Source organism: Cryptotermes secundus, unplaced genomic scaffold, assembly GCF_002891405.2.
Source record: "Cryptotermes secundus unplaced genomic scaffold, Csec_1.0 scaffold180, whole genome shotgun sequence".
NCBI classification, from domain to species: domain Eukaryota; kingdom Metazoa; phylum Arthropoda; class Insecta; order Blattodea; family Kalotermitidae; genus Cryptotermes; species Cryptotermes secundus.
In genome coordinates this window covers 1988072-2007262 of record NW_019718619.1, presented here as the reverse complement: position 1 = coordinate 2007262, position 19191 = coordinate 1988072, and the positions used below count along the sequence as shown (strand labels likewise).

Below are 19191 nucleotides of genomic sequence, written 5' to 3'. Positions count from 1 at the left end.
ATTCCGTGAAGGTTAAAGCGAAATCCATTTCTATTCTTACTGTTCTGTAAGCCTACAACTTGTAAACTTCAATAGCACACTGTACATCTGTATCAGGATGTCTAGGGCATTCTGTATATATTGGCCAGGTCATGATAGGCTTTTAGAACGAAGTTGATAGCTTTGGTCACGACCGGGGGCACAATTTGTGTGGCAGCGCTAGCAAGCTGCGACATCTATTTCAACCCGCCACCACACCGCTGGCGGGGAGGAACTGGCAGACAGAGGGGATTCCCTCAACCCTCCCCCCCACATATTGTCAAGGGTAGTGGGAGAAGAGACAACTATAGTATCTGTGTTCCTATATCATCACTCATCGGTACTGTGCATGTACCGCAATGCCAGTGTTTGCTAGTTAATTAATTAACAGCTTAGATGAGTGACATAAAAATAAGTTTATTAAGGGTAGAGACTGCCACAGGCACTGCGTGCTCGTACGAAGCAAGAGACTATGTAGCCCGGTAGATAGCGCCACAAATACACATCGCCAAATGTTAACATGTGTTTAGTAACTCAAGGCAGGAGTTCAGGTAGAAGATCTCCGAAACGGTTCATTCGTTCAGTAACGACTTATAAATTTATCTATTACTTTACATGACTGTGAAACTGAGAACGTCGCCCTAAGTGAAGAACACAGATTGCGGGTAAAAAGGTAAATTTGTCTCTGTGCTTAATTAACAAAACACCAGGCCATTTAGACGTATGGGGAGTGGAGCTATAGCTCCACAATTTTTGACGTTGACACTAGATGGAGGTAAGTGGTCAGCTTCACGCCTCAGCCGCTTTATCCCCGTGAAAACAGCGTGCGGCACGCTTTAAATCAGAGACTGGGTGGGTCCGAGAGCCGGTCTGGACGCTGTGGAATACAGCAAAATCTCTTGCTCTTGTCGGGAAATGAACCTCTGTCGTCCAGCCCGTTGCTATACCGACTGAGCTACTCCATAGATTGGGGTATCTGACAATAAATTGCCGAGAAGAACATTTATACACGAAGGAGGACATTTAACACGGGACTGGGGAAAAGTAATAATTCGTGCTTTTCACCAGATACCCTCAGGATGATTGAATGAAAAAAGGGTGGTATGTGTGTGCCATGTACGGAGTACGAGGGAGATGAATAGTACGCATAAAATTTTATTCCGAAACCTTGAAAATAAATGAGCCGGGATAGCGTAGTATAGTAACTGTCTACGGGCTGGACGATCGAGAGGTCGGATTTCGAGTCCCGATAGGCTCAAGAAATTTCACATCTCCAATCTTCCAGACCGGCTCTGGGGTGCACACAACCTCCTGTACAATGGGTATCAGGGATAAAGCGGCCGGGACATGAAGCTGACCACTCACCTCCAACTAGTGTCAAGGTCAAGAAAATGTATATTTATACATCCACTCANGCTGACCACTCACCTCCAACTAGTGTCAAGGTCAAGAAAATGTCGATTTATACATCCACTCCCCCATACGTCTTCATGGCGTAGTGCCTAATTAGTTAACCACAAGAACAACGTTATCTTTTTTTACCTTTGCCCTGAAAATAAGAGGCTACTTGGGTAACGAAGGTGTATATGGGAGGCTGTGAACTGGTGCACTATACACCCTCAGAGTTAGCAACTAACTGAAAGTTACTGTCTTATATTTTCAGGTACGGTGAACGCCAATGGTGAAACTAAACGTCAAAGGACATCATACACGAGGTACCAGACCCTGGAGCTGGAGAAGGAATTCCACTTCAACCGCTACCTGACTAGACGGCGGAGAATAGAGATCGCCCACGCTCTGTGCCTCACGGAGCGGCAGATCAAGATCTGGTTCCAGAACAGACGCATGAAGTGGAAGAAAGAGCACAAGATGGCCAGTATGAACATTGTTCCATACCACATGTCACACATGTCACCTTATGGCCATCCGGTTCATCAGTTCGGACCTCCGCCCCATCACCAGTTTGCACACCTCACTACCTAATTCCACCCTTGCACTAGTAATCTAGTGAGCCGAATAGAGTTTCTCTTAACACTGACATGTGTTTCTAGTACGAATACACTAAAGCATATACGTTACAATTATTTCACGCAGTGGTTTGCAGTGCGAGAGAGAATGATTCGTTTTAGAAATTAGTCCATGACTAAAATATACTGCAAGGACAACGATGAGATCAAGCCAAAAAGTCCTAAGAGAAAGAATAGAATGTGAATCATGCTCCAGTTGTAGACTTTCTACTTACTTTCCTAAAGAGTTTAAAGCATGCAAATAGTCCCCACATATTTTTAACTCCTGGTCTGAATTCGACCATAATTATATCCATAAAATTTAAACAGGAGACTCCTAATGCTACTTCTTTCTGAATATGTCTGTTTTGGAAGCCAAAGTACAGTTAAAACTAATTTTCTTATAGGCATAACATTTATAAGTAAAATATACTGGCTGCAGGGACACTACTAATGAGATATTACTAACTGCGAGAGGAACCAGGCAAAATCAGGAAACGTGTAAAACACGCAACTTTTATTCGCTAACGAAACATTTTTCCCAGGAACCAATTTCTTCACATTTTATAATCCTCTATTCAGCAGTATCCAATTAAAAATATATCTGACATATAATATCATATGAATTCGTGTCAATTTCATTTCAGCGGAATTTATGAAGTAATATTTCCAAACAGATTGTTATGTTGTTAAACTGGATATATATATGATCCTTTCCAGTCTGTCAATTGAAGTATGCTACAGCATAAAACTCTTATTCCCGTATGGATAGAACGATCATTAAGTACAGAGATACGAATACGTATATTAATTGCAACCATGCCTAAAAGTAGCCGAAACATCTATGGTCATGTGGCATTCTGATCTCTACGTAGTTTTTTGAAGAAGAAGCAGGTCTCAGGTATAGGGTTCCTACAATAAATCGGCCGAAATATTTTCTTTATAACATCAAGTATATCACCTTCTTATTCATTTCCTTGATAATTTAGCACTGAGCAATTTTGTCATAAAATCATGAACTCACATATGGGCGAACCGTATGTATGCGTAAAATGAACGACATATATTGAAAGTAATGAAAACTAACTGATATTAGGATTCATGAATTGTAACGTCCTATTGTTAAGATACTTATATTTGGGCCATAATATAATTTTAATATCTTTAGGTCAGGAGAGTAGACTCATACGAAATTGCTTAATTTTACTAGGTACGCACCATTTTTCCATAGACCGCAAATATTGCTCTTATATATTACCTCTTCACAAAGTGGAACATAAATTTGCTACTCTAACGTATAGGTTACAGATCCTCACTGTTTCAGATAGCTGTGAAAATAAAAAAGTGAATATGTATTTCTTATGGAGAAGAATATGCAATAGAGGGTTTTTAAATAGTATGTATGGGGGTTGGCAACAGTTTCTGGGCAGAAAAATAATACATTTGTTATAATAGTTACTTCAAAATTAGATAAAATTTCAATAAAAATTATCATAATTCGAAAAGGTAACGACAATATCTCACTATAATATTCGTAGCATAAAGACAGAGCTACTTAAATAGGTTTTCCCTCTGTCTTGCAAATATTCATTCATATGCTGAATGAGGCGCAAATTGTGATATGCCTTAGGAGTACAAATAACACGTACTTCTAAGAACCTCATATAGTTCTGAACTGAAGTCACATTTTCCGTTATTTAAAAGGAATATCGCTAAATATATCTGTATTCAAAGGTACAATAAGAGTTTATTTGCTGACCGAATTTAAGCTGTAAGATACAGAAAATATTCTAATTTTCTGTACATGTCAGAATGTGCTGCATACCATTTAGGACACAGTTCAGTTTATTATAAATGCTTGAGCTTCTATAGAACAGTGCGTCACAACTGAAAACATCAAGCTTCTAAACGCGTATCACCTTAATCGATCGACTGTCATGTCAACAGAGAAAGGTATTAATATTCAATAGGAATAACAAGGTAACCTTAACCCGTCTTGCAGGATCATTAGCGTTTTTGTACCTGTTTCTTCTTGTGTGATCATGTTATCAGGACAAATTCTCATCTACAAGGAAAAGATCGTGGAGCAATTTACGGGGAAATGGTTTTAATATAAAGATGTGTATGGACAGATTTTCTGGCTTTTAAAAATGTATATGTTGATGTGTATATATATGAATGGTCTTATTAAGGTATAAAGTTTATGTGTCACAAACTGTGGTTGTTCGTGCCAAAGAAAAGTTGTACATTAAACTGTCATTTATATAGGAAGCAAAGTGACAGAGAACTTTAGTTCACTTTCTGCCTATTCCAAATACTTGTATGTACGATATAAGTCCTCATATGTGTTTCAACTGTATCGAGTTGCAGTTCCCAGCATGTAGGTAGGAAATCAGATAACGGATACATTTTAAACATGTACTTAACTACTATACGAATATAAAGTGCACAGTTAAAGCAATTAATTGTTGAAATTTTACAAAAGACTGTTAAATGGTAACATTTTTAGTGAACTAATATTGTCATGTTTGTGCTTACTGCTTCTTATGCAGCATACCGCTCCAAATATATTACTTTACATGTATTTCTCAATTCTGAAAAATAATGAAAACAAATTCGGAAATATACAGGGATTTAAGAACGTATATATAGCACACACTATATATGAATTAGTGTATTTTGAATGTATCCAAACTGAAGATTATGTGACATAGTTAATTGTAATTTTTACTTAAAAGCTCTACTAGGGAAATTTAGATGAACCAAATTTTGATATAAATTCTGTAAACAAAATATTAACTCTCTTTATTTAAAAAATCTTTCATTATATTTCATTTTTATAGACTGTCTCTAAATATCTCTGTTGATCTCACAGTTAACACTATATATCAGGCTATAGACCATTTCAGAATGAATACAGTAAGTACACTCTAACTCATATTCAAACACTCCTTTTAAATCTAGAACCACTCTACACAAAGAGACTGACTAAATCAACAGCGAGCATAAAAAAATGTAATTTCTCTGCAAAGAAGAATGGTTGAAGGTAGTCTAGGCAAAGATGACTGTGCACGAAAGCCACGATTATTATACAAAGATGGTTTTATTTTAGTAAAATTACAAATCAACATATTTTATCCTATGAACTTGTCGAATGTTAAACGATACTAAATATGTAGATCTTTTCACATGCCTGTTTTCTGCCAACACGCAATACAATTCTCTGTTACATTCACGCTTCATTCCATGTATTAAGGATGATATTTCAAATAAAAATTAAAATTCCTGTGACTAATTTTAATTTTACTTTAATATAAATCCACATAACCTACAAAGGGTTCTTCACAAATCTTAGAGGAAAGGTGTTTAACAAAATGCATTTGGATATTCCTTTGTTGCAGTGAAGTTCAGATTTTGTTAATATACAATAATATTAACATATGTCTATGCAAGTGTCCGAAATCTGGTGTTATATTCAAGGTTTCTTTAGCAGTTTATATACGTTAGGTGAACTGATGAAAGAGTCCAGCATCTGATACAGCCTTTCTGTGTTATGTTAGCGTGTTGTCTGGTAGGTGCGTATTGATATATCAGACAAAGATACTGCCTTCATATTCAGGTTTAAAATCTTAGCTTTACTTTTGAAACTGAAGATGGTGGTAGTAAATTTCCACTCAAACCCTTAAGACTGAAGCTCGCTATTCCTACGAAACCTTGTTACTTATCTACCAGATTTACTGGTGTTTTAACACACAGGACAACAATAACAAATGCCATAAAATATAAAATCGTATACATCTGATACAGTAGAGAATATAATATTTGAGGAAATCTTTATCATTTAGTGATTAAGTCTGTATAATAATAAATCCATCATCATCTTCGCTCTCACAAAAAGCGTCATAAATACTGAACATAAGTTAATGTCCGGAACATTTTAAAAGGTTTTTGTATTAAAAATATTATATGAAAGTTGAGATCCGAAACACATAGCATTTATACAGGAGATTTCAAAAAAATTATCATCAAAATAAGCAACAGAATGTGTTGTGACAATATGACATCTTTCAAGAGACAGTTTTGCGACAGAGAATCGAAACTTGCTCTATTGCATCAGGAGTTGAATCAGGAATACAGAAATTACTGTATCCATTTGTGATTTTAATTAAAAGAGTGCATCTGGACGATTCGAACATATCTCATCATCAGACCTGAAGAACTTTAATAAGTTATTGATCAGTTACTCCCATATGAGATTAACCTTTTGTGTTTTTTTATATAAAGCTTATTTGTGGACACAAGAGTAAGAACATGAACTGTTCATGGACGTAGACCAGTGCTCTCTGTTGAGCACAGCGGAAAGCATTGCTGTTTACTTCAGCATGTTTTCGTTTCTTTAATTTAATTTTTATGTACATTAACAAATTTATCAGGTCATTTTCATGAAATTCCTTCAGATTTTAATTCATGAAGGTCCTTGGTCGATGACTCCTTGTTAGTCCCTGCAGAAATTCACCAACAATTTTATCACAAAATAAACACATACAAATTTGGGGGCAATTAAACTTATCTTATACAAATATACATTACATAATCTGAAATCGTAAATAGGTATGAAGCACGCAACTGTACAGCGCAAAGTTATTCATAAGTTTTTCTTTTCCATCAATTGGTACTTCTTCCTTGATTGCTTGTTGCTTTCTTTTCAGATTTCCACTTGGCTTCTCTACAAGATGAAGGATATGCTTTTCATCAAGCTATGGGAATGGGGGTGGGGCCTATGCAACGCGGCTTGTACGCCTGCGGAAGTCCGTACAGTTAGTATGAATGGCAACAATACCCCCAACAATAAGAATCCATGACAACGTGAGGATCAGCTTAAATGTGAATCAAGGAAATGTTGCTAGTCCACTGACAATAATGGATTCTGTGTTGAATTTCATTCGTTTTATAATGAATGAAGGGGGTGTTTATCTACTTCGTAAATAAACACAATTATGTGTTGATGACTATACGTCATTATGAAAAATTATTTATGCTTCTGGTAAAAAGAAACTCTTCTAACATCTTTAGGGTACAGTGATGAGAAACTTTCTGTCGACATAATTGCAACATGAAATATTACAGGGAATGTTAATGGCACGCCATACGTGAAGTGAAGGAATGAGACATGCAACAGCATTCTGAAAGATGTTTATAGTTTCAGTAAATCTCAGTAAATGCAAATAGCCAGCTCTTCAACAAAAGTTCAATGACACAATTTGCAAATTACTCATCAACAACTGCGTCCTTTTTTTTAAATAAACACAAAGTCAAAATAAATGTTTTGTAATGTTTTGACCTTGCAAAATATCTCACATATATTTAACACCGATATGATATTATTAGAGCCAATTTATGACCTTCAAACTATGTTCACGATTTACGCAAAAAATAAATGAAACCCAATATCGCCAGTATAACTATATATAATATGACATGCTGATTACAAAGTATTATTTGAAATGTTTCTTCATACTCATAGCAGAATAATTGTCACTATGCATACAGTTACATTAATAACAGTGACATAATAGAACGCGGACTAGGATCTACACGATTTTGGATGGAAGTAAAATAAATATCAAGAACGGACAATGGAGGACTATTATGATAGCAAGAATGTATGTGGCCATATTTAAAACAAAATCGCAGCGGTGCATAGTTTTTATTTAAAATATTTATTATAGATCGAAGGAAGATGTGTTTGAAAAAGAAAGAACAGAATATATGTTAAGAATTACGATCAGTAATGTAAATATGTTTATTGGTGTTTTCTTCTCAATAGCAGTCTCTGTGTAGACTCAAATGTTACGTAAAGAAACAAAGGAGGTAGTGCACAGGAAGTACCACTAATGACCAAAAGCGGTTACTCTATAATAGATTTTTTGCAGTATATTAATCTACTTACAATAAAAATACAACAGGTATATCCACATGGACACAAATTGTTTTGGTGCATCAATCTATTTTAATGAATCCTGTTCTTCAAAGAAAATATAATTACTTTGTTTTAAATTTTTCTGATGAAGTCTTAAAATACCTTGATCTGGTACATACTCCTCTAAGGTATATATATATGTATTAATAACAATACATATTTTTTGCTTTGCTATACAAAGTAATGAAAACGAAATACTAAATCAGGGCATCAGAGATGTATTCATCCTCAATGATGAATCAAACTGGAACCGTATCTCCTTTGTCCATTACAGTAATAATTTTCAAACAATATAAGCAACCCTTCTCTCAACATATTCTTATGCAAAAAAAAAAATAAATGTTTGTGAATCTTGCAAGTTGATAATGTGTATATTTAAAACAAAACAGGTTTCAATGTCAAAAGTTTAAGTCAACAATTGCAAATAAAGTGGGTGTTGTGTGCGTGTGTACGCCGTTATAAAATGGCTGAACCACTGGCATGTGTGGCTCAACAATACAATTAGCTTCTAGAAAGATCCTGCATTTTAATTATAGATGAAAAAAATAATTATAATAAAATATTGTGTAAATTTCATTCAATGTGATTGTATATGTAGCAACAATTTGGCTGTACGAATGTTGATAATTATACATATAACCTCGACATGTTGTATACGTGTTTCTTTCTTGATTTCTTTGTTTACGCATTCTGAGGAGTATTTTTTATTGCTATTGAGGTGGAACTAAGTCCCTTGTACTGCGGCCACTTCTGGCCCATTGTACCAGCCTCAGATGATAGGTGAGGGTGATTGTGGAGCAATTGGTGGAATGAAGATTGGCAGGGGAAACCGATGTACTCGGAGAAAACCTGCCCTAGCGCCACTTTGTCCACCACAAATCCCACTTGACCAGATCCAGGATCGAAACCGGGCCGGCGCCGTGGAAAGCTAGCGACTAACCGCTTGAGCTATGGCGCTGCCCATTCTGAGGAATAAGTGTGAATGTAAATAGTATGCTCAAAACCAGTGTTCACACTTCTTTTACAAAGGAGCTTCTACTTGTATGACATATTCATTGTTGTCAACTAACGGTCTATGACACAACAAAACTTCAAATTGAAATATCTAAAGTTTTCCGTGAAACTGCTGTGGATATTTGCATCCCTAAGAATTTCTTAATAAAAAACATTTACATGTGACAGGTATTTCTGGAAATTCCTCCCTTAAGCGACAAGTTTTCAACATTTATCAAATGATAATCTTCTCAGAATTATTGGCTTTTTGGACTTTGTCCATCGATATAAAATGTCCCAAAAACCAAATAATTCTTACTGTTACACACGACTGTCAGACCTCTTTTGGAATCTACTTGATATTCCTCTGCTTGGACAGTTACAGCATACATCCTGCTAGCCTGATGGGAACTATAAATTGTATACAAAATGGTTTGCATACTATGATGGAAGAACGAATTAGGTATAAAAGGGACCTGGTATAAAAGGCATGAATGAATAGAAATAGAGAAAAGCAACAAATAAAAAAGGTGATAAAGATATAGCAACAGTCTCTGAAGAAAGCAGGAGAAACGGGCCAATATATACAGTGGAAATAATAACCTTAATATAAGTTTCATAGTATATAAAATATCTTCAGCGATATATTTAATGGAAACCTGGGCTGGAAAACGTTAGGAACTACAAATCCATGAAGATGTCTAAAATATTGGTCTAGAAGGAATATGTACTGTTGATCTTACATAAAAATTTTCTTGTAAAATGCAGTCACATATATTCCAATGTGTTAGTGATCGAAAGTAGTAAATTATAATGAAAAACGGACTCGCCTAGAAGACTGATGAAACATAGATGGACTTACAGGCAGTAAAGACATCCCTCGATACACGGACGATGAGCCTCCAGGAAATCCTAACAGACACGAGGAACGACCTTCACTAAGATTTCGGCCTCATGCTTTAGGTTGAGGCACAGATGATAGAGACTGAAATGAGGATTAATCAAGAAAGATTGGAAGCCAAATAGGAGCTGAAATAAAAACCATTCAAGAAAATATGGAAACCAACAAAGAAGAATGGAATCCATGATGGACGCCAATCAAGGAAAGATGGAGGAGTCGGGCCCCCTCCAAAACAAAAGAATAGACGTCAAAAGCACAATCCGAGCTCGAAGATGATGGTGGTATACCTGGACCGGCTTGCACATTATGAGGGAACGCCTCGAATAAGAGGAGCTTTAAGGAGGGAACAGCAGTAGCAGTTGGTGAGTAATCACCGTAAGATCTGAGACACGGGGGAAGGAATGTGAAGTCGAACAGAGACGTCGCAAGCACAGCCCTCAGAATAGAAGCGATGGAAGTAAGGTTGTAGGCTATTGCGGACGAATAGCCATAAGGAAATAGCATTGTGGCATGTAGAGCCGTTTCCAGGCAACGACCGCGAAATAAGAACGTATAAAACAGCCCTGGTAGGTAAGGGCTGCAATAGTTTCGTAACACGAAACAATGGAGTAACTGGGAAACGGCGTTCGCCTCGCGGGCCTTGCGATAGCTACGTGAAGCAACATCAGAAATTTTGGGAGAGCTGTTTTCTATGCTGTCCGTTCTGGAGCTCCATAACGAGAAGCAATGGTAAATACGTATAAGAGGGTCTTGAGACGGCAGTGAGCAGGGTAGGAGTTTTGTGTGAGATGGCCGACAGCCTGGGAGTTAGTCAGTGGAAAGGAGCCGAGTTTAGTTGAGATTTCGGCAATTTGAAGACTGCTCGGGAGCTGCAGTGAGATAAGCAACAAGCAGCTAGGACGTGAAGAGGTGAACACGGAAGTCGAGGGATATACGACGTTGGAAGCCGTTACCAGACAACCGATGAACACACAGCAGACTCAGAAATGTTAGTGTATACTGTAGTGAATTGTATTATGTGTGCATTAGCGATAGCGGTATAGTTGCTTTTAGCTACGATCTGCAAGTGTTAAATAAATCCAATTAAAATCCTAACCTCGTCTGAAGTAACTCCATATTCGTGACAGAATTAACAAATTTTATATCTTCCACGAAACCTATAGTAATTCCAGTATTTTCTAAGAAAACCAAGGGTGTAAAAAATATATTCACATTCCTGAAGCATCATTAAAGATAAATACGAGTAGCTACATAACGTTTGGAGATAATGATTCTAGAACTTTAATTATAAATTTCTATACACTTAACCAGGGGCACGCGATGGTGTAGTTGGTTGAGGCACTATGTACAAGCCGGAAAGTCGTGCGTTCAAGTCCCGATGAGATCATTGGAGTTTTGAAATTGACCTAACCCTTCCAGCTGCACTATGACTCTGGGGTGGACTCATCTTCTAACAGAAATGAGTATCCGAAATTTTCCTGGGGGGTGAAGGGCGGCCGGCGCGTAAGGCTGACAACCTTTCCGCCGTCTTTGAGCCGATTGTCTAAATAATATGAGACCCTCAACGTCTCACAAGCCTATGGAACCCCGAGGCCTGTTACAAGGGTAACACAGGCCAAACGAATTCCATTTCCAGTCCAAAGAAACTCAGTGAGTGAATACAAGAAAAGTGTAAAGAAGCCGTGGATTATAAAGGGTTCTGACGATGATATGTAACACTCAGAAGTACTGAGTTCTGGACTTTGTATATCGTCCGGTATTCTAAAAAAAAAAAAAAAAATAGAAACACAAATTTTCTGAAACTGGATCTCTTTCAGTCCCCAGATGAAGGCGATACACCTACTCTGTTAGGTCCATGTCTTACCTGAATCCAGAAATATTGAACATGTAAGAACATAACACATTTTAATACACAATGATATTCTAATACTCTATTATACTATGAAATAGTCACTATATAATAAAACTTAAAAGAAGACATAAAAGTGACCCAAATAGAAAGGAGGGAGACTTGTAAGTTCCACATTCTGATGATGCCCCTGATAAAAATATAGGATTTCTAGTGCCAACACGCGTCAGGCTCAAGCACTCGAGATTTTCTGTGAGATTTATACGAACATTTCAGACGTTACTGCAAACAGACCTGCGTGTTACAGACATTGGATAGGCTACCGACTGTTCATGCCGTACTTTATCAAAGAAAGATATTTATTGAGAAATGAGTAAAAAAGAAGGGTATAAATATTTGTTTTTATAACAATATATAGTATAAACGAAACAGAAGTCCGTTAAGTGTTGTTTCTTGGAGTAGGCAATTAAAAGCAATTTTATTTTTTGGTACATGGTTATGGGTTTTTATAACTGATACTTTATTGAACCGTTACAATTTATAATATACGAATAAAGAGTAAGTTGCATCTAGCGCAACAATTTTTAATATGAATAAGACCTTTAAATATTTCGGCCGCTATCGGCCGTTGTTAGAATACGACCAATATTTCAAACGAAATACTGTACAAGCATAAACAACAACAAAAAACTCCGTGGCGTGTTTTGAGTCCGCCACTGAACTATACCGACCGAGCGACCGCCGCTTGACGGCGAAGTTAGTGCCAACTATGGCGGATAGAAGCTGCCGCGTGGTCAGCGCAACGAATCCCCACGGCCGTTAATATCAGTTTTCTAGACCGGAGCCGCTATTTTCTTGAAATAACTCCTCAGTTATAATCACGAGGCTGAGAGATCCCCGTTCCAGACCGAATACTTCTCAGAAAATCTGGTAGCGCCGGGAATCGAACCCGGACCCCTAAATCTGTAGCCAGGAACTCTGACCACTAGACCGCAGAGGCGGGTACTGTACAAGCTTGAGATGCGTATATGGTTTCAAAAGGGTTTAAAATATTGGTATGTTTAAAGGAAGTTGTGTTGAAAGCAAGTAGTATCGATTTCAATTGGTTTAAAATCTTGTCTTTCGGCTGCATGAACCCCGATGACGGTATTTCTTTACGTTTGGTACGTAAATGTCTTGGGTGGCGGGCAGTCTGTAAGGTGTCTGCGTGTGTTCGGGTGGTGCTGCTGCTGCACATGTAAAGGTTTTATTCATATTAAAAACTGTTGCACTTAATGGAACTTACTTATTTTCATACATTTTCCTCTAAATTTAACGTTTATTTTTTGTCTCATATACCTATCTTATATTGCTAAGATATATTTCAGCCTTATACTACCACCATCAAGGACTGTACTTCTATTGTGTTTCCGCTAGTTTCAGTCATCTCTTACACGAGGGACACAGCCGAAGTAGCATTCATCGTAAATCGGCAAAATTTCGAAACACAGGAATCATTCTGGAGGTAAAGGGCTGCCAGGGCTTAAGGCTGACAAACTTACCGCCAACTGTGAGCCGATTGACTGAAGAAACCGCATAAGTTTTCTAACTGCCACCCATAAATTGTCCTCTTATATCTCGGCATGGACCGCGTAGAAAGCACCTTTTCTCTTTTGCAGTTCAGTTGTTGCTTAGCAATGGTATCACATATTCTATCGTTGGGTGCGCAACCAAAGGTATGGACTGGGCAGAAAACATTGTTATTTTTACGGGTCGGTGTCTAGTAACGGCCGGCTGATTTGACTCCACAGTTGTTGCTCTGAGCTGTTATGCCACAATACGTATATTAACAACAAGAGTTTCATTGCATACGTATGCGTTGCTTAAGGCCTTGTGTACGTTCAAATCAAAATAAATTAATCATATTTTGTTTCTAAACATCCTTAAAAGGCCAAATTAAGACTATGCATAAGGATGTAAAGTTTTAAGATTTAAATTAATTTTCACCTTGGAAACATAAGTGGAATGTCATTGTATTTCATTATGAATTTTGTCTTTGTTCTTAGACGCTGTTTTCCTGGAGACAGCTATCTTTCGGTTCATTCTATTCCACATGTTTTGCAACTACCCACAGCTACCCGGGATTAGGAGTACGTACCCGCATCAGTAAGTAAACGCTAGAGTTACTAGGTTTCATGTTTCCGCAAAGATACTCTATTTAGATTGGCACCATGTTACTGATGTCTCGGAGGCACCTACTGCGTATTATCGTCTGGGCAGAATCTCACTCGTTCTGACTCATGGAGCTGAGCCCTTCTTGAGAAGTTGCAGATTGTGCAGCTACTCAAGAACTTACTAGCATTTTATGGAACCCTAAGGTTCATTACCGTGTTCACAAGAGCTCTCCACCTGGGCAGAATCTATGTAATTAATACTGCGGTTATGACACAGTAAGACAATGTATTCAGTCGTTTAGAATATAAGTTCCCTGAAGATGCAGAAAGTATTTTTGTGGAAGATTACTCTCTAAATGAATGAATAATTTCCCAGGGAAATGCATCGGTTACCGAAATGCCAAATGTTCTCAGTAGTAAAATCCTTATTTGTTAGAAGATAATGAAAAGTTCTGAACATTTTGTATGCAATGTAATAATTTCGTTAAAAACAGTATCCTCAAAATATAGGACAGTAGCAGTAAATTGTGGTGTATGAACCATAAACAGTCATCAAGAAAAATTAGATCAAATAGAGACCAGAAGAATTTCAGGATAATTTACCAATTTGCTGTTCGCTTCAGGCAGGCTTTCTGAGAGCTCTTTACCTTTCCTTGCCAACAGAATTAGGGGGCCGAGTTCGGCAACCCAGGCTTTGGACAGAAGTATTCTCACGTTGGTCCTACAAAACATTTTCTTATTGTAGTCTGCACTTGTATATTCTACACTCACGTTGAATCCACCAATCGATCAATGTATCTTGAAAGTTCAAAACAAGCAGGTTGAAGTTCTCCTTCCTGTGAAATGAGTGAGTTAGTTATATATTCCCATTATAATTTCACCATCAGTTATAACACTGTCAGTAGTTATAATTTTTATAAGCCGTGTACTAGGCGTAAAATATTTAAATATAAATATAATGAAACAGTAATCCCCACCCAATTACACTGGTTTTTGAGAGACATACATTCAGATATACAGAATGGAGGGGCCAGTATCTGAATGTTAAAGTTACTTATAAATAAATTAATTAAAATATATTGATTCATATGAAATATTCAAGAACACCCAGTGTCTTCAAACTCCACCCTACACTACCGACTTTATCTGCAGTCAGTGGTCGGAGCCCAAAAATCTGAGCTTGTATATGGATGGTTCACTTCCTACGTACTCTAACGTTTTCAGCATATCCATCCGTCCGTCTCTTCTCCATCAAGTATCAGGGAGAAACTGCTCATTGATTCTATGAGCAAATGATTAATGATTGGTTAGCAATGGCGGAAGAAGGGGGTGGAGAGAGACGAAACAATGCTCCAGCATCAGACAGAGTTGCGGATGGGAGAAGTGTAGTATAGAAAAGTACGAGGGGATTTGTTAAAGAATAGGAAAGAGAGGTAATGATAGAAAGAGACGTAGAGGGTCGGATTGAGATGAAAGGGATCGACACGCAAAAGGGAGTAAAGTAGAAAGGGGTGGGGTCGATCCTTGCATAAGGGATGTTAGCCGAATACATTTACAAAATTTGATGTTCCAAACTCAATTCATTTTGCCCTTACATCCCTTCCAACAGATCATGTATATAAGATAGTTCCTACAGTAGCATGCATAGGCGTGTTAGGCAGTCGCTTTATGTTTTCTTAATACAGGCCTATGTAGCAGTGGAGACTTGTAGGTGAGGCCAAGTCTCAGTCAGGGCGGTCAGGGCTGTAGCGCCCAGTGGTAGGAAGGTAGGTAATACAGGCCTATGTAGCAGTGGAGACTGGTTGTAGATGAGGCCAAGTCTCAGTCAGGGCGGTCAGGGCTGTAGCGCCCAGTGGTAGGAAGGTAGGTAATACAGGCCCATGTGAGTTTGTAATATATAGCGACTTATTTACGACATGGACAAGTGGGAGCAGTTACTAGCGCAATGAACGACTCATAGTGGAAAACAGAAATTTAAAACTATTTCTTGGTAATTATTTTTTATGAAATCTACAGTTATTATACTGCATAAAAATAAAAGATTCCTTGGGTCCGTTTTGATCCTACAACATCAGAATTCAAGGAAATTAATAATAACAACAGTGACGTGCCTTATGAATACTATCAGACCAAGTGCACAGTGCAGTAGATCCCTTTATAAGATGTGTTGCCTGAAGATGGCCTTGTGCGGCCGAAACATGTAGCATAAACACCAAATATACATATATTTTAATAATTTTAATTACATTTTAAACATTTAGTGAATTGATGTTAAATTAATATTGTTGAATTGCACCAGGATGCTGAAATACAATATTAAATTAGCGTTAAAATGTTGGTCACTAGTTAAGCAGAGACCATTGAGCATGGCATATATATATCGTAATGTTGAAAACAAAGTAATTTAGTGGAGAAACATCCCTTCGGAAGACAGTGTTTGAGAATATATAAGAAATGAATAACCTCAGGATGCTGTCCACAGAGAGGCTTTGGAATTAACAGTGTTGAAACTTGGGATCTGCTACCTTACAGTTAGGTACAGTAAACGCTCCTTTCCCTTCTTTTTCAAGGTTAAAGGCCATTGGCCTGTTTCCGACTTCAAGAGAATATGTCTTCCCATCTTCAATATTTGCCAGTAGTTTGAAACACCCCTGGTCCCGTCATGAGCGCTAGAAAAGGATAGTTTGACCGTCAGGTTGCCACCTCGCTGCCTCAAAACTTGCAGAATATTTTCGTCGGGAAACAAAGTCTAGATATGCTGTCTAGGTACAGTAATCGCGTATATTTTAGCAAGAAACACCTGCTTTCTTATGTACCACTGTAGCATTTAAATTTATAACAACTGGGTTGCTAATATCCATATAAAATACTATTTGTCATTTATTTCTAAGCTCTTTGATAGTAATGAAAATTTTTTAAGGTATTTAGGCCTACTTTTTTATTGCTAGTGGGATGGGACTAAGTCCCTTGTACTCCGGTCACTTCTGGCCTATTGCACCAGCCCCAGATGATAGGTGAGGGTGATTGTGGAGCAATTGGTGGAATGAAGATTGGCATGGGAAACCGAAGTACTCGGAGAAAACCTGCCCCAGCGCCACTTTGTCCACCACAAATCCCACTTGTGCAGACCCGAGATAGAACCCGGGCCGCCGCGGTGGGAAGCCAGCGACTAACGGCTTGAGCTATGGCGCGGCCCCTTTAGGCCTACTTATTGCCGATCACAGTGGCCGTGCTGTTTAAGGAATTAACTGTTTTCACTCTCTCGAAACCTGGAATTGTGGATTCGAATCCCACTCAAGGCATGGATGTCTGTGTGCGTGTATTCTGTGTTTATATTGTTCTGTGTGTAAGTAGGGGCCTTGCGACGAGCTGATCCCCGTCCAAGGGGTCCTACCGGCTGTGTATAGATTAAGAAACTGGAAAGGTGACCAAGGTTCACAAGGGCTGTAGAGCCATGGATGGATGGATAACTGGATAACTGGATAGACCTACTTATTTCGTTGGTTGGTCAGTTAAAGTGATCAGAATTTAGAAATAGAAAGGATATGTTCCATTCCAAGACCTCAGCTAGTACATTTTCGGGCGATATAATATGACGTGAACTTTCGTTTCCGGTTCCGTTTTAAGAAGATTCTATGAAGTTCTCATTCATCTCTGTCCATCATATGACGGTCTCACTTTTTAATTACTTATTACGAATTCCGTGAATTTAAAGTCCTGGAACAGTGCTGACTCACCTGATCCGCTACTAATAAGCACTAAATAGCCACAGACATATTCACATGGATGTAGACATGATAGAAAGCTTACTGCGTGAGTTTCGGATAATTATACCTGCAATTCGCTACAGGCTGGGTGTATGACTTACACAGGAAAGGTGTTACCGAAACAGGAAGTTGTTACAAGAGTGGGTTATTATCGTGTGTTGGATGCCTGTCGGTAATATCACAACTTCTTCACCAATCAACTATAGGATTATGGCCTACAATGCATTTATCATATGTCCACCAGAAATATGGTGTCCTTGTGCTATCGTCGTAAATACAGAAATAATTTCCTTTCAGGCGTTTTAATCTATGGATACAGCAAAACGCTTTATTGTCAGGCCATTGATGTGTTCCATAAGTTGTAGAAATTGCTGTTTTAAAATTATCCTTCGTTTTAAGCAGATTCATATCGTCCTGATTCATCGGCTAGACCGCCTCTGTGGTTTAGTATTTATTGTTCCTGCCTATATATCCAGAGGTCCCGGGTTCGATTCCCGGCGCTACCAGACTTTCTGAGAAATAGTGGGTCTGGAACGGGGTTCACTCAGCCTCGTGATGATAACTGAGAAGCGGTTTCAAGTAAATAGTGGCTCCGGTCTAGAAAACCGAAATTAACGGCCGTGGGATCCGTTGCGCTGACCACGAGACACTAACTTCGCCAACAAGCGGCGGTCGCTCGGTGGGTATAGTTGGTTTGCGGACTACAGGCCACGGAGTAGGGGTGACTATAGAAGGGTTCTGGATTGCATGGCTGGATTTATTGAGACCTTTTACAGCGCTATCACAGTTCACGGTTGCACGCGCACTGGTGTTCTCAGGCAACGGGTTTATAGAAACCTCATCATCACTTCAAATCACACGTAGTCTTCTTTTCACAGCCTAATTCCTTCCTTGCCTTTATTCTGCAACTGCCAATTCCGAAGACTCGACTCAATTCAATTCGTCTGCTCCCAGGCTCATATCCCAGCAGGCTGGCGTTCCGCAACTCTATGCTGCTCAGTTGAATTCTTCTATATAACTACTTTGCACGGACCCCAAAGAAAACACCGTATTCTATTGTCCATTGTTGTTTTAGGCGTGTTTACCGTAACTATTGCATAGCATTGTTCGCACCGAAGACCACACAGAAAACAACATTTCTATTGTTGAGGCTGTTTACCGAGTCGTTGCTTAGAAGTGCGTAAAGTAAACAAAGCTATCCCTGTAACAGTTCATGAAGGCCCATAGAGTTGTGAGATGTCGAGACTCCCACATTATTTAGACAATCGGCTTAAAATGGCGGTAAGGTTGTCAGCCTTACGCGGCGGCCGCCCTTTACTCCCCAGGAAAATAATTTAATTAATTCCTTGTACTTATTTCTGTTAGAGGCTGAGTCGACCCCCAGGGCCATAATGTGGCTGGAAGGATTAGATCAATTTCAAAATTCCAATGACCTCATCGGGACTTGAACCCACGACTTTCCGGCTTGTAGCATAGTGCCTCAACCAACTACGCTACCGCGTGTCCCCTGCCTAGCAGTGGTTA

At 38.5% G+C, this 19191-nt stretch overlaps 1 protein-coding gene across 3 annotated transcripts in view; it reads left to right on the top strand.

Annotated features, from left to right (window-relative positions):
- The window catches only part of LOC111861837 (homeotic protein Sex combs reduced), a 124032-nt gene extending 115383 nt beyond the window's left edge, over window positions 1-8649 (top strand). For all 3 annotated transcript variants that reach the window (XM_023846760.2, XM_023846755.2, XM_023846746.2), the window contains 2 exons: window positions 1682-1894; window positions 6734-8649. In XM_023846760.2, the coding sequence (XP_023702528.1) occupies window positions 1682-1894; window positions 6734-6846 (326 nt within the window). In that variant the 3' untranslated portion in view covers window positions 6847-8649. The remainder of the gene's footprint in view (window positions 1-1681; window positions 1895-6733) is intronic.
- The last annotated feature ends 10542 nt before the right edge of the window (window positions 8650-19191 follow it).